Raw genomic sequence first — 16,767 nt, 5'->3', positions numbered from 1 at the left:
ATAAAAAGCAGTTGAGAAAGACAAATAAATTTATTTTGCAATCTGTTTCTTTACAACACCCGTAGTAAAGAAACTGATTGCAAAAGAGGGGCAATTGGCCACATTAAAATTATTTTTTAGGGAGGTCCGTTTAATATCTAAAAACTGTTCAGCAACGGTCAGACAAGCGAGGAATGTTTGGGTGAACTAGAAAAGTTTAGGTAGACTAGAGTCGGATTTAAGCGTTGACTAGGCAAGTGTCCTGTAATTAGAGTAGTCTTTCTGAATCCTGTAGATCATCCACACGGGGTGGTGAAAGTAGGTCCCCAATTGAGATATAAAAAAAAAACCCCACAGCCCCTTGGGATTATCTTGCACCGTCAAGATAAAATTAGATTATTTATCATCAAGATAATATCTCACTAGAATTGAGATTTTTATTTACAACTATCTCTTTGATAATTAACTATTATCAGTTTGAGTTAGCAGTTTTAATTAACTGATTGAAATAACTATTTTGATTTATGAATTGGAATACATGTTTTATAATGAAACTATCTGGCAAAGAATTGTCTGAGTATTTTTCTATTTTAACTAAACAGAAGACAATCCTTAATTTTAAAAAAAAAATCCCTTCACATAATTTTTTAACATTTAATATTTTGATACAAGTTATTAATTGCTAAACATTGATATTGTTAGATGATTTATATGATCAAAACTATAATATGCTTTAAACTTCTAATTTTCTTTCCAAAGTCCAAGATGCAAAAGGGCGAATGTCTTCCGGATGATGCAAAAGGGTGAATGTCTTCTGGATGTGTGCATAACTGCTTGTGTTGACATTACTTAGAGTATTTATTTATTACACTTGTAAATACTGGTTATTGGTAGTTAGTTAAGAGTTAGTTAGAGTTTATAACAAACTTTCTACTTATCTTCCTTTATATGAACAGATGTATAGCATTTCATTTCTGTAACTTTTCACACAATGAATGAAGAACATTTTCTTCTTTCTCTCTCACTCCACTAAGGTCTCTCTACAAACACTGCTTACACATACAAACTTCACATGGTATCAGAGCCGGCAACGCTCTCTCCGATCACGATAATCTTCCGCTAATCTCTCCGCTTACGATTACGATCGCAATATCTCTGGTTCACTCTCTCTCTCTCTCTCCATACAATCTCTATTATCTTTTCGATCTCTACGCTCTTTGCAATCTCTACGATCTTTGGACTGTACTGCTTGTACTGCTTGTGATTTGTTGCTTCTTGATTTGCTTCTTGATTTGCTTCTGGTAATTTGTTGCTATTTCTTGCAATCATTATCTACGCACTTTTCCAAACACCTTACCTACATACATATTTCTCTGTACTAATGGCTTCCTCTTCAAATCACTCTACTCACTCTCAAAATGACAATTCCTCTGTGCAACAAGATAATCCACTCCACCTCCAATCATCTGACAGTCCTGGTATGAAATTAGTTAGCGATGCTTTTGATGGAACCGGTTATAGTAACTGGAGACGTTCGATGACTATTGCGTTATCTGCACGAAACAAGCTAGGTTTCGTTGATGGAACCCTACCTGCTCCTCTCTCTACTGATCCTACGTTTAGGAGTTGGTCTCGTTGCAACGACATGGTTATTTCCTGGATTCTTGGTGCTCTGTCCAAGTCTATCGGTCGCAGTGTTATCTAAGCCAACTCTGCACATCAGATCTGGCTTGAACTCGAAGAACGCTACGGCATATCTAATGGACCTCAAATGTTTGGCCTCCATAAGGAACTCAATGCTCTTTCTCAAGGCAACAGCAATGTTGCTGACTACTTCACCAAACTTAAGATGCTATGGGATGATATCGATGCTATTTGCATTGTTCCTTCATGTTCTTGTGGATGTAATTGTGGTGCTTCACAGAAACTTGCTACACTCCAACAAGAACAGCGTGTTATTCAGTTTCTTATGGGATTGAACGACTCTTATGCTGCTATGAGAGGATCTGTTCTTATGAGATCTCCTCTACCTAGTCTCAGTCAGACCTACAGTCTTCTTCTGCAAGAAGAGGCTTAGAGGGAGATCCATTCATGCACTTCTTTCATTGCTGATTCTACTTCTTTCAATGCTGGTTCATCTAGGTTTAAACCTGGATTCAAGAAATTTTCTAATGATTCCAAGAAATCTCCTCTTCAGTGCAATTATTGCAAGAAACCAGGGCATACGATTGATAAGTGCTATAAGCTTCACGGTTTCCCTCCTGATTTCAAGTTTACCAGGGGACCTCGAATGGCTGCCAATCCTGAGATGCTGGACTCTCCACCACAGACTATTCAGACTTCTAGTTCTATGAACAATGTTGAGATGTCTCCTGATGGTTCCATTCCTGGTGGCTTGTCTCCTGACATGTGCTCACAATTAAGGAACTATCTCAAGGTCACACCACCAGACTCCACTACATCTGTCAATCTTGCCAACACCTCATCTGCTCATCTTGCTGGACCTTCATCTGCTAATCTTGCTGGTACTATTTCTCCTTTTGCTTGCCTATCTGCAATTAGCAATTACACTTGGGTTCTTGACAGTGGTGCTAATGATCATATGTGTGCACATAAATCACTATTTTCTGAACTTCACAATTTACCACAACCTCTCATTGTTTCACTACCAAATGGCCACATTATTGATATCACACTAATAGGCACTGTTATAATCTCACCAGACCTCACTTTATACAATTTTCTTTATGTTCCATTGTTTGAAGTCAATCTCCTATCCATTTATCCACTGATTGCACAGTCTCATTGCTCTGTGCATTTTTCTCATGATACTTGCTTTCTGCAGGCCTCTTCTCTGAAGATGCCACTGGCTCTTGGTAAACTTCAGAGAGGTCTCTATGTACTGCAACAAACTTGTCCTATTCTTGAAAATCATAGTGTTGTTTCTCTTACTGCTTCTTGTAATAGTTCTGCCTTGTTGTGGCATACTAGATTGGGCCATTTGCCCTTGCCTAAACTGCAAACTTTATCTTTGTGTAAAGTTGACAGTAAGTTGTTTGATAATACTTGTGATATATGTGCCAAAGCTAGAAAACACAAACTACCATTTCCACATAGTTTTATTCATACTAGTAAATGTTTTCAGCTTATTCATGTGGATATTTGGGGCCCTTATCCTGTCACTAATTATAAACATTACAAGTACTTTCTTACTATTGTTGATGATTTCTCGAGAACAACATGGACTCAATTGCTCAGTTGTAAGAGTAATGCTCTTAGTTTTATCAAATACTTTGTAGCCATGGTTGATACTCATTTTTCTGCCAAAGTCCAGACCATTAGGGCAAATAATGCTCTAGAACTAGGACTTAGCAAAGAAGCTACTGCATTCTTTCTTTCTCAAGGGATTATTCATCAAACCTCTTGTGCTTACACTCCACAACAGAATGGTGTTGTGGAGAGGAAGTACAAGCATTTATTAGAGACTGCTAGAGCTCTATTATTCCAGTCCAACCTACCAATCAAATATTAGGGGGAATGTGTTTTAACTTCTGCCTTTCTCATAAATAGATTTCCTTTCAAACTGCTACACGGTGCTTCTCCTTATGAAATTTTATTTGGTTCTAAACCTGATTACACCATTCTTAAACCTTTTGGCTGTTTGAGTTACATTTGCACTCTTACTGTCAATAGGCCTAAAATTGCACCTAGAGCATCACCCTATATTTTCTTAGGGTATCCCTGTGGTAAGAAAGCTTATAAGTTTCTTAACATTGAAACCAACACAATCTGTATATCCAGAGATGCCACATTCAATGAACACATCTTTCTTTTTATTCACACTTCCCCTTCACATTTTGTTCCACTTCCTGTTGAAGAACCATCTGCTGGTTTAAACCATTCACCACCTCTTACAAATCCTCACCACACTTCATCTCCAGATCCCTCATCACAGCCACCTCCACCTCTCAGAAAGTCAACTAGGCAACATACTATCCCTTCATATCTCAATGATTATGTTCACCCTTTATCCACTACTTGTAACACTGCCACATGTGCTTGTACACTCACTCCCCTTTGTCAGCACACACATTCTGCTTCTCCTTCATTATCCACTTGTTACAATGCTACACAACTCACTTTACCTCCTACTATTGAACCTCAAACCTACAAAGAAGCTATACAATTCCCAGAATGGCAACAAGCTATTTCTACTGAGTTTTCTGCACTTGAAAGAAAAAATTCCTGGGAATTGGTACCTCTTCCTCCTGGCAAGAAAGCCATTTCATCTAAATGGGTATTTAAAATTAAACATCATGCTGATGGTTCTATTGAAAGGTATAAAGCCAGACTTGTAGTAAAGGGCTTCACACAGAAAGAAGGCATTAATTTTACAGAAACCTTCTCTCCTGTTCTTAAAATGACCACAATTAGAACTTTGGTCGCTGTTGCTGTTAAGAAAGGATGGCACATGTCACAACTTGATGTTAACAATGCATTTCTTCATGGAGATCTCCATGAAGACATATACATGCAACCACCTCCTGAATTAAACTTGTCTGATTCTACTCTTGTTTGCAAGTTAATAAAGTCCCTCACGGTCTTAGACAAACTTCCAGAGAATGGCATTCTAAATTGAGTGCTGCATTATTTTCTAGAGGCTATCAGACTTCCAAAAATGACTACTCATTGTTTTATAAGAAATCTTCTACTTCTGTGGTATTCCTTGCTGTTTATGTAGATGATATTTTGTTCGTTGGGAATATAAGTTCAAGATAAAGGATCTTGGCTCCCTGCATTATTTTCTGGGATTAGAATTTATTCCTGTATCTGCTGGCATGGTTGTTTCACAAAGGAAATTTACTATGGATTTACTTCAAGCCTTTGATCCTCCTGATTCCACACCTGTTACCAGTCCATTAGACCTCAATGTCAAACTACAGCACAAAACTGGTGAACCTCTGGAGGATCCTTCTCAGTATAGGACATTAGTTGGAAAACTTAATTTTCTTACAAATACCAGGCCTGATCTTTCGTTCTCTGTTCAACATCTATGCCAATTTATGTCTGATCCTAGATTACCTCATTGGCATGCTGCATTACATGTTCTTAGATACCTCAAGACAGATCCAGGGAAGGGATTACTTGTGAACAATTCTCCCTCATTTGCTATTGAGGCATACTGTGATGCAGATTGGGCCGCCTGTCCCCAAACAAGGAAATCTGTTTCTGGTTTTGTCATATTAATTGGAGGTAGCCTTGTTTCCTGGAAATCAAAGAAACAACACACTGTGTCTTTATCTTCAGCTGAGGCAGAATACCGCTCACTTCGCAGGATCACAGCTGAAATTTATTGGTTGTCTCGACTATTTCATGATCTTGAAGTCCCAGATATCATCCCCATTCCAGTCAAATGCGATAGTCAGGTTGCCATATACATAGCTAAAAACCCCATTTTTCACGAACAAACAAAACACATAGATCTTGATTGCCATTTCGTTCGGGAAAAACTTGCTGCAGGACTAATCTCTTTGAGTCATGTTTCAACCACTCTCCAACTGGCTGACATTCTTACTAAACCACTCACTGGTTTACAACATCACAACATCATTAGCAAGCTGGGTGTTCATTCTTCACCCTCCAACTTGAGGGGGGGGGGGGGGTGTTGACATTACTTAGAGTATTTATTTATTATACTTGTAAATACTGGCTAGTGGTAGTTAGTTAAGAGTTAGTTAGAGTTTATAACAAACCTTCTACTTGTCTTCCTGTATATAAACAGATGTATAGCATTTCATTTCTGTAACTTTTCACACAATGAATGAAGAACATTTTCTTCTTTCTCTCTCGCTACACTAAGATCTCTCTACAAACATTGCTTACACACACAAACTTCACAGCTTGACTGAGGTTATTGGATCGATATAATAATAAATCCTATTCTAGTTGTGTGCATAGATCGGCAATTTGCAAGTATATTTAAGCCTTTGTTGAAAAGAAAAGTTGTAGACGATGCGCCGGTTTGGCAACCCTTGCTTCTGCCTTTTTTTTTTTTTTAAGAAGTAGACTTCTATTTTTCTTAACCCGTTTGTGTAAGAACTTAGGGACACTTATAAAAAATTTAGCATGTTAGTTTTTGTTTCAGGACTAATACTTCTTTGTCAAACAGTTTAATCACTTATAAATCTTGATTTATTTCTCACTTTTAGTCCAATTCTTTACTTTAAGTAAGAAACATTTTTTTTAAGATTAGTAAAGGGGCCCGATATTTGACTAGGCCCGGATCATTTTCCAATATACGAGTATAATAAGTATATATTATTTTGTTTTAGAAGTAACTAGTTGTCAAAGTCGCGCTTCGCGGCGACGTACAATAACTATTCATACATTTTCAAGTAAAATATAATATGAAATTTGTGATATTGATATCGAAAATTTTGAATAATTATAAGAATATAAATTTATTCAAACGCGTGTACTTTTTAGAATTGTATGGTGATTATAATTAACGTGTTGGACTGTTGATAGGTGTTCATGATACATAATTTAAAAAATCTAATAAATTTGAGTTATAACACTTGACAATTTTATTAGCAAACTATTATGTATAAATATAAATTAAAAACAAATTCCACTTGATTTTCAAATATCAGTATAATGTCAAATTAATTGTCCCCCATCAAATCCAGATGTCTCAAATTATATTATTGCAGTGAAAGTAATGTTTTCCTATCTATCTAAATCTTAGACTTAAAAATAGGCTTGTATATAACAATGTTTTAAATTCTAATTTGCGCCTCCATTTTCATTATCATCATCATCCAACATCAATATCTTCCTCCTTTTCCTAATATCGGCAGTAAATTTCAAATGTTCACGTGACCCTCCACCTTCCTACTTGTTACCGCCACTTTTTTCTACGTCATCTAACATGCTTTATTCATTTTTCCCACATTCGCGAGGAAGTTGCATTCTGTCATAGCATGTGAGTTTGCCTTTGACATTATCGCGAATCTATGATATTATCGTTTAAAAATAAACAATTAAATACATGTCAATATTGGCAAAAAAATCTTGTCATTATGTAGTTAGCAACACCTAAGATTGTTATGGAAGACCTGTTGAGGAAGAGTCATATAACTTATTATGCATATGAGCTCCTACATGATGGCATCAGAGATAAAAAACAGAAAATTGAAAATGATCCAACTAAGGGTTCCAAAAAAAGGCGTACTACTTCAAAGAAAGCTTGATTACTAAAATAGAGTACATAGACATTCTGCATTTTGTCACGGAAGTATCCTCATAGATCTTGATGCAATAAGTATGTTTTTCTTTCAATTTGATCAGTGATTCTATGTCCAATACAGCTTTATAATAGCTCACAATGGTTATTTTCTGATTGATCATGTAATGACTATAATCAAATAGTGTTGCACTAACCGTATTGACCCATATGGTGTAATTTAAATTTGAATATTGGAGTTATCGGTATTAAGTACGTAAGTTTAGTCGAAAAAAAAAAACTTTAATTATTGTATGTGTGCAATGTAAAATATTAAATTTTAAATTGATGTTTGCCTGCAGGATAACGACACCAAATATAAAGAAAATTCAAATTGTCTAACAAACAAAACTTTTAAAAATTGCATGTACGACCTCTATACCGAGAATAATTATCGATTGTCAAGAATAATAACTCTATTAAATTTTACGGTACGTATAACTATCATACTAAATATTCCAAAAAATTAAATACATAAATAACTACTAAAGTGCTCTAATATTTGTTCTATTAAATTAAATACATAAAACCTCAAAATCTTTCTCCGGGTTAGTTCATTAAATTTTACAACTTTAGTAGTAGCTCTAATATTTGTTCTATTATTTTTATTTTGAATAAATAAAATCCTACTACTTTTACGATCCCAATATAAGAAAAATAAATGTATTACTTTTACAATCTTTGAACCTAATTTTTAGATTATAATTTTATTTCTATTTTGAATTTTTTTTTAGATATATAATTTTAAAAAATTAATAAAATAAGACTATTATTTAATAACTTTTGAAAATAAGAATAGTATTTTTTAATAGTATTTTTTAATGATTATTATTTTAAATAATAGAATCCTACTCCTTTTACGATTCGTGAATAGGAAAAGAATTGTATTACCTTTACACCCTTGAACCCCTTGAACCTGATTTTTAAATTATAATTTTATTTCTATTCAAAATTTAAGAAAATTATTTTTTAAAATATATATTTAGAAAATTTTTAATAAAATAAAATTATAAAATTTAATAACTTTTGAAAATAAAAATTGTAATTGTTCTTAGACTATTATTTTGAATAAATAGACTCCTACTCCTTTTATGATTCTAAAATAAGAAAAAGGATTGGGGTTTTAAAGCCTTTTTTCCATTAATGAAATCCGAAAGGTATTCAATTCGTATTGTTTGAAATCCATTAAAATCTTAGGGTATTCAATTCGGATTTTTAATTATGCTATACAAAATCTGGTGGTATTCAATTAGGATTTTTAATTATACTTTAAAATCCGATGATATTCAATTGGGATTGTTTAAAATCTATTAAAATCTGACGGTATTCAAAGGCTGATGGATTTTTTTGGATTTCATAAAATGATGGATTTTGAGGGATTCTTCAGTGTATTTTTAGTTCTTTGAAATCGCACCAAAATCCATGAGATTTTGAAGCGTTGTGCTTAAATCCTAAAGAATTTATATCTACTTTGCGACATTTTATAAAGAATCCACACAAAGTCAAAATCACATACAATCCATTATCCATTATAATTCATAGACTAAAAACAATCCATTAAAATCCTAATCGAATACAACCTTCTAATTTTATTTTCTATTTAAAATTTAAGAAATGATAAGACTAAATCGAACAATTCTAATAAATAAGACTATAAATTCTATAACTTTTGAAAATAAGAACTGTATTTTTTGATCGTATTTGTTCTATGATTCTTATTTTAAATAACTAGAATCATACTCATTATATGATTTTTAAATAAGCAAAAGAATTGTACTATCTTTATGATCCTTTCACCTTTAAAATACTTGAACCTGATTTTCAGACTATAATTATATTTTCTCTCAGAAATTTAAGAAAATTATAAGACTGAATCGAACTATTCTAGACATGCCACATCACCTCCCTGCATCCTCCTTTATATATAATGATGATAATATAATAAGTATATGACTTTTTTAGTGCGTTCATGGATACATGTTAACCACTGCTCCCTCCGTCCCAACCACTTGTATACATTTTGTTGGGACACGGAGAAGAAGAAAAAATATAAAAAATGAGTAAAGTTAGATGGAAAGTGGATATAGTGGGTGTAATAGTGTTTATATTATTATAGAATGGAGATAGTGGAAGAAAGTAGTTGATGTAATGATGTTTTATATTACTTTCTCTGGTCCTTATTATAAGTCACTAAGACTTTTTGCACATAATTCTAGGTATTTTGACCACACACTTAAAATTATTTTTTTAAAATTTTTTTTCTAAATTATAATATATATCACATATTTTAATTCAGAAAAAAGAAGAATTTTAAAAAAATAATTTTAAGTAGGTGGTCAGAACACCTAGAATTGCGTGCAAAAAATCTTGGTGTCTTATAATAAAGACCAGAGGGTTTTGGATTGTATACAGTTGATGAGAGTTCCCAAAAAAGGAAACTGTATACAAATGAATGAAACATAAGAAGTATCTTTTATATAAATGGAAGATTTTATTGATGTAAGAAATTATCATTATTAATTAAATTAGAAATAATAAAAATCTATTTAACAAAAAGTGATTATTAGTGGATGCGAATTAACAAACAGGCAGAAAATCCGACTAATTACTGTTTGGGGTTGCTGTTGCAGACAGCAACAGCAGCTTTTTGCTGAAAAGCAGGTGAAAAACTGTTTGGTAAATCGAAAAGCAGCTTTTCTGAACAGCAGCTTTTAGCTGAAAAGCTGCTGTTAGAAAAAGCAGGTCCTCCCATGCTTTTGGAAAAAGCTGCTTTTCAGCTTTTGCAGAATGCTGTTATAGATTTCATTATAAAACCTCACCAAAAACATTATTTTTTTTAATATTATAACTCAAAATAAGTAATATCAAAAAATTACCAAACAGTTATCTGATTTCTACAACAGCACTTATTTTACCAGCACTTTTTCTGACAGCACAGCAATTTTTAACAGCACTCCCAAACAGACCCTTATATAAAACAAAAATTTCATCGAAACACCTTGTTATAGGCTACCTGCCCCGGTGGACCTATTCCATTTTCGAACAACGCGTGAACGTATAAAAAATTAAAAATGCACAATAAATTTGTGCTGCCTCATTTATAAGCCTCTATAACCTCTGTACATAAACACCAGTACACACATACATCTATTTGATCATAAAATGTCGGACGACGAAGCTAAACAACGCTACCAGAACATCGTGGTAATGAGACACGGGGATCGCATAGACAACTTCGACCCATCCTGGGCGATAAATGCGGAGAGAAAGTGGGACCCGCCACTAATTGAAGCGGGCAAGACCCGGGCTTTTAATACGGGTCGGAAACTTCGGGAGAATCTGGGTTTTCCCATCCACCGGATCTTTGCTTCTCCCTTTCTTAGGTGTCTTCAAACTGCTGCTGGAGTTCTTTCGGGTCTGTGCTCAGATTATGGTGACCCGACCCGGATTGATGTTACTAACTTAAAGGTGTGCTCACATTTTAGTATGCACTATAGTCTAATTTATATTGCTTCATTCGAAAAAAATAATCTGATCACGTGTACAATTTAGTTTCAGTTTACTATAATTTGGTTTATGTTTATAGTCTAATTTATATTGTTTCATTGCATGATATTATTATTTATGTTTGTCAATTTCTTCATTGATTCCCCTCTGTCTCTCGTTTATTTAGGATTTTCTTTGACTGTTTACCCTGCATTTTATAATATACATTATATATAAAAGATAATATTAATTTCTAAAATTTAAATATTAGACTTTTATTTAGAGAAAAAATTAAAATTATAAAATTAGTAAAATACGTGCCCATGTAAAAAACTCCGCGTAGCCGTCTAGATTGTTTTGGGTCAAAAATGAGCAACACGGTACATCCATTTTTTCTTTTTTAAGACCTAGTACGTTCAAGTAAGTTGGCCAGGTCCATAAAAAAAAAAAAAAAAAGAGTAAGTTGGCCAGGCCACCTGCCCTGTTTAGAATTTAAAAAATCGCTACAACCGAAGCATTCTAGATTTATTGGATTTTGTACAGGGATACATGCCAAACGCATGAGTGAACAGCGTCAAAGGATGTCTTCATCCTTTGTGCTATATTGGTCATTTTTCCTATAATTTGTTGAGATGCGTATATCTATATAGGCAGAATAGAATCAATAGATCAGTTGCCAGTTGACAAGCACATGAGTGGGTTTGTTAAGCTTTCAGAAATCGAAATCCACATGTTTTTTGGTCATGGCCATTTCCTGGGATTTCAAATTTCAACACGGCCAGCGATACTCATTTTTTATAATTAAAGGTGAGGAGTACTATTGGAACTACAAGTCACCGGTAGCCATATGCTCAGGAGATGTTTTTATTTTGACATTAGTAGAAAAACTATGATCACTCCAATCATATATTTTCTTTGTCCAAAAATTCGTCTACTCCTTGACTATATTTGTTGAATTTATTAGAGTAAATGACAAATGGTGGCTGTAGTTTCCCAAATTATACAAAATATTGGCCGGAGTTCAAAAACTACAGATTGGTGACTCGACTTTACCTCCGCCTTTCAATAAGGTGGCTGTCGTCCAGCTCCGTTAAATTTAGCCGTTAAGTCCAAAAAAAAAATATAAAAAAAAGATAATAACAGCAGAAAGCTTCCCTTCTCTCTAAAATCATCGTTTCCATCCAAATTGTTGAAACCCTACTGTCCTAATTTCCAATTTCCGACTAAAATCCCCTCTTTCTCTAACCCATTTGCCATTATTAAAGTGTTTAATATGTTTTGGGGCTACTAGTAGTTATATACATAACAATGATATTGTATTGGGTACTATGGATGTTGAGGATACCTTGTTTGGAGAGGAAGCAGAGTGTATTAGAGTTTTAGGAGATTGTGTGAGATAAAAATCCAACTTGGATGGTGAAGGTGGAAGCCTTTTGTCGTTTATGTTACAACAGTAACGTGTTGTTCATTTTCAGATCGTAGTTACTAGGAGCTCCAGGTGAAATGATAATTACTTGATGCATTCCATATGTCCGGGAAGATTGAACTCTTATAGCAGGATTTTTCTACAGGCTTTTAGTTGGGGCGGGGGGTTGGAAGGGGGCGGTGGCGGGGCGGTTGTGCGTGGGGTGGGGGGAGTGGGGTTGGAGTTGGGGAACACTGCTGGGGGACATTCAATTCTCTAGCCATAGTGAGAGAGAGAGATTGGGGATTTACTAGATCTATGTGCAGAGAAGAGAGGTTTGCTGAGAGGCTTGTAATCTTGCACAATAGTATCAAACTTTTAAGAAAAACCGACAAATTTGTGTAAAATCCGCTTCTACTCGTTTTTTTAATTTTTTTTTTAGACTTAACGGCCTAAATTTAACGGAACTTGACGGTAGCCACCTTATTAAAAAACGGAGGCAAAGTCTGACCGCCGATCTGTAATTTTAAAACTTCAGCCAACATTTTGTAAAATTTGGGAAACTTCGGCCACAACTTTGTCATTTACTCAATTTATTATTATATGCATTAAATATTCTTTTAAAACAACTGGAAATAATGACATGCCCATTTTGTAAGTATAGCAACTCAACTAAAGTACAAATTTTGCATAAAGAGCACATATATTATTCTAGTCAATATTGTCGGAGATGCTCTATATAATGTATTTATCCATATATTTTACACATGGGTTTAGGATTTATTGAATGAGTAGATTATTTATAATGAAGCGGAATTATTGTAGGCCGTAGTCGATTTGGTCATTGGTAGGGTTTTCTATTCCTATATATATATACATGGGATACCCACATTATAATTAGACTTGATTAATAGAGTGATACATATATAAATATTGATTTGGGTCTCTTTATGGGATGCAATCTATTAGCTTAATCTCCTTTGGGTGCGATTAATCTACCCAAGTGTATCCTTTTCATTTTTTTTTATATTGGTTCCTGTTTTTTATCTAATATCCATCATTTTACATCTCGTCCTCCATCAAAAGTTCACAACCGAAGACCATCTTTCTTTAATTCTAAATTTGATATTTGTTATTGAGATGGAATGTTTTAGCTACAAGATGAATATCCACGGGTGCAGGAAATTTTATGTTATGCAGATATAGAAAAGGGATATTTTAATATATTGTTTTAACTTTACATGTCCTAAATATTAATTTTGAGGGAGGACTATGTAGTTATTAAAACAGGTTGCAGCCTGGTTAAGCTTTACAGTTCTTCTTGTTACTTTGGAAGTTTTCTAGTGGATGCAGAAGGTTATATCATATTTATATTGTGGTAAAGCACGAATCTGTTGTTAGAAAATTAATCTAGAATATTTTCTTGTGGTTAATAATATATGAATATTTATGATATGAAACATGAAAAACAATAAGACAAGTGAAACAGGGTAAGCACTATGAAATATATTTACTCAAGAGTCCAGAATAATAAAGATTTTTTGTATTTATTTGATGCAAACTATAATAAATTAAAATGTAAAACAAAGTGAAAGAAAAATAATTGTATAAAACACATGTACATCAAATTACATAATATGCAAATTATATACTCTTGTAACATTAGATAGAAAGAAACTATTTTGAACAATGACGCAGAAAGATCCATCCTAGTTTTGCAAACTATGTTCTTAAGCAACTATGATTTCCCACTCCCTGGTGTCCACTTGTGCTCCAGGGTATGATGGTAGTGACTTCCCAAGATTGAATGGATTAATGTTCTAAGAATCGTAAGTTCTAATAATTCTTAGACACCAACGAACCAAAAACTAAAAAAAATGTATGAATTGTGAAGGTAGTTTTTGATTGTTTCTGTTGGTATATTATTTCAATATCTCTAAAATATGCGGGCATAGGTATTTATAGATACTGACTGAAACGGTTAACGCTCAAATAGTCACAACCATGAAAGTTTACTATCACTTGAATTATAAGAATAACTTTATTATGAATTATATGCAGTGCTTACTGCTTCTATTGTTTGATGAGGCTGTAGAATATTCCTCCGTTTCAAATAAGTAATTTAGGTTTACTCTTGGACATACATTATAAGATTCATTGGAAAGATAACTTCGATTTTATTTTTTTTCAATTTTCTTAATAAGAAAATTCAAATCTTGCAAAACTCAAACTGGAGTATTAATTTGAAACAGAGGGAGTATGGTTTTTGTCGTCTGCGTCAAACTTGAAGTGACTGCTATTATATAGATTTAAAATGAACAAAACCTACCTAATATGTACCACCTGGAAGCGAGGTGTAGGGAGGGTGAGATTTACATGGACCTTACTTAGAGTAAGGTGGCTGTTTCCGGAAAGAGATATTTAAATACTTGTGATTTATTATTATTATTTTTTTTTATCTCGAGTGCAATATCAGAAGACATCTGAACTTTAAAATTAAATAAAGATATCTTAAATTAATAAAGATATCTTAAATTAAATAGAGATATTTAAATTATTATGATTTGTTTGATTTTTTAATCTCAAGTGCAATATTAGAAGACATCTGAACTTCAAAATTAAATAAAGACATCTTAACTTTGGGTGAACACTGTAACTGCAGTCAATTTGAAATATAGAAAGTGCCTGTGCTGATGTTTATTATAGTGTCTAACTGGTGCTCCCTTCCTATCAAATTTTTTCCGCCTTCATTTTTTTAGATCCAGGTTTTACTTTAACCTTATATTCTGTCTTCCAATTGCTCCCGTTAGGTATCAATCGAATATGGTTTGTGTGAGATGTTAAACACCACTGCCATAAGGCCTCCAATGGCTCCTGAAGATCGTAACTTTACCTTTAACATCTTAGAGTGTGAAGCTATATTTCCTGGTGGGACAGTTGATCATACTGTAAAGCCAGTGTATCAAAAGGTGAGCACAGTGAGAATCTTTGTTTCTATGCTACATTAAAATCAAAACCTCTGCTTTATGAGATTTACAATCATTTTTTTAAATTCATTAGTTCTTTGTTATTTTAAATGTGGGCTTTTTTTAAATAATATTAGTTGCCAACATGGGAAGAAACAGTGGCAGCAGCTAGAGATAGATATGTGGATGTTATTAAGGCTCTTGCTGATAGATACCCTTCAGAAAACTTGTTGCTCGTCACACATGGTAGGTTTTTTTATAATCTTTTTCCTTCTAATGTATGCATTTTTAAGTAAGTGGAACCTAAACCGCAAACCAGGTGGGCACAATTAACAATTGGAAAAAGAACTCTGCTACTAAAATCCTTTGTAAATCCCTGTAAACTGATTATAAAACCCAGGGGAGGATGATTTTTTGGCCACTGCCTGTACTAATTGTAATATCTAGTTCCCAAGAACCCTCAGATTCCACAAACCATCAAAGTGATGATTGGCCCTATCTGCATCATATATGGATGTAGCAAATTTCAAGGATATTTTGCATTATATTTTCACATTACAATCACACAGTGCAGTTTTTACAGATCAAGTTCTTATATGACTCAAGTTTTTTAAAAAAAATCTTTCAATAGATCTATAGATTTGCATCTCCTTTTATGTCTATGCAGCTGAAGGAGTCGGAGTATCAGTTTCTGCATTTGCAAAAGAAGATTTAACTGTATACGAAGTTGAGTATTGTGCATATTCAGAATTACAGAGATTTATCTCTTTTGACAAAGACAATACATGTACTGCAAACAATCTTGAGGTGGTCCTGGATCAAGTAGTTAAAACTGGTATTAGCTACTATTCAGCCAGTAAACTTCCAAGTGAACCCTAAATGCAATTAGCTATCCTTGAAGTTACTGTCAAATTTGTTGTGGTGTGCAGATCATACTTAGAAAATTATCAGTTCATACACAACCATTTTAGAGTTGTGACCATACTGGTTCACTTTCTGTCGATTGAAGGTTTAGATCATTGTCGGAAACAATATTTTATATAATGTGGAAGTTTCCATATTTGCAGGTCATATGTCAGAGTTCAGCTTAATGTATTTAAATATCTGAATGAAAAATTGTTTGACAAATTTCTCAATACTAAAGATTATGGATGGTACTTCTTTTCTCATTTACATTGTTTACAATAATGTTCAAGGAAGTAACTTTTTCAAATCTTTTAAAATTCGGTACACCATATCAGTACATCTAATGTTTCATTTGATATGTCTATAAATGAAGAAGATAAAATAATTCCTACTATGTACCTGATGTAACATAGAGTTTTGTCCGAGTATACAAATGTTTTTTTTGATAATCAATGTTTTTCTTCTCTCTTTGAAATTGAAATAGGGTATAAGAATGTAGTTGAGATGAAGCGAGAGAGTATAACTTCACAAATAATCTGTCTGAGTTTGAACATGGTGTCTCCTCGACTTTGATCTTAAAAATCTGATTTATCATAAATAATGAATACTATCCTTTGATTTTAAAAATCTGGTTTATCATAAATAATGAATACTGTACTAGTCGTAATTAACAGTGAACTTCAGGATTAATCTATTATAATCTATATGAGTTTGAATTTGATCTCTACTCGAATTTGATC

General features: G+C 33.5%; 1 protein-coding gene and 1 long non-coding RNA gene across 2 annotated transcripts; one reads left to right on the top strand and one right to left on the bottom strand.

Annotated features, from left to right (window-relative positions):
* Positions 1–9,860: 9,860 nt before the first annotated feature.
* On the bottom strand, positions 9,861–10,233 carry LOC135152425 (uncharacterized). The gene is made up of 2 exons (XR_010291584.1): positions 10,141–10,233; positions 9,861–10,054 (listed from the first exon to the last, which is right to left on the bottom strand). It is a non-coding gene; the product is annotated as an uncharacterized LOC135152425 (long non-coding RNA).
* Positions 10,234–10,331: 98 nt separating this feature from the next.
* Positions 10,332–16,290, top strand: LOC108216738 (uncharacterized). Its single transcript, XM_017389574.2, has 4 exons — positions 10,332–10,732; positions 14,966–15,124; positions 15,259–15,367; positions 15,789–16,290. Exons 1-4 carry the CDS (start codon positions 10,427–10,429, stop codon positions 15,998–16,000), a joined length of 786 nt encoding a protein of 261 aa, XP_017245063.1. The 5' UTR covers positions 10,332–10,426; the 3' UTR covers positions 16,001–16,290.
* The last annotated feature ends 477 nt before the right edge of the window (positions 16,291–16,767 follow it).

Source organism: Daucus carota, chromosome 4 (genome assembly GCF_001625215.2).
Source record: "Daucus carota subsp. sativus chromosome 4, DH1 v3.0, whole genome shotgun sequence".
Lineage (NCBI taxonomy): Eukaryota > Viridiplantae > Streptophyta > Magnoliopsida > Apiales > Apiaceae > Daucus > Daucus carota.
This window is presented reverse-complemented; position numbering and strand designations above follow the sequence as displayed.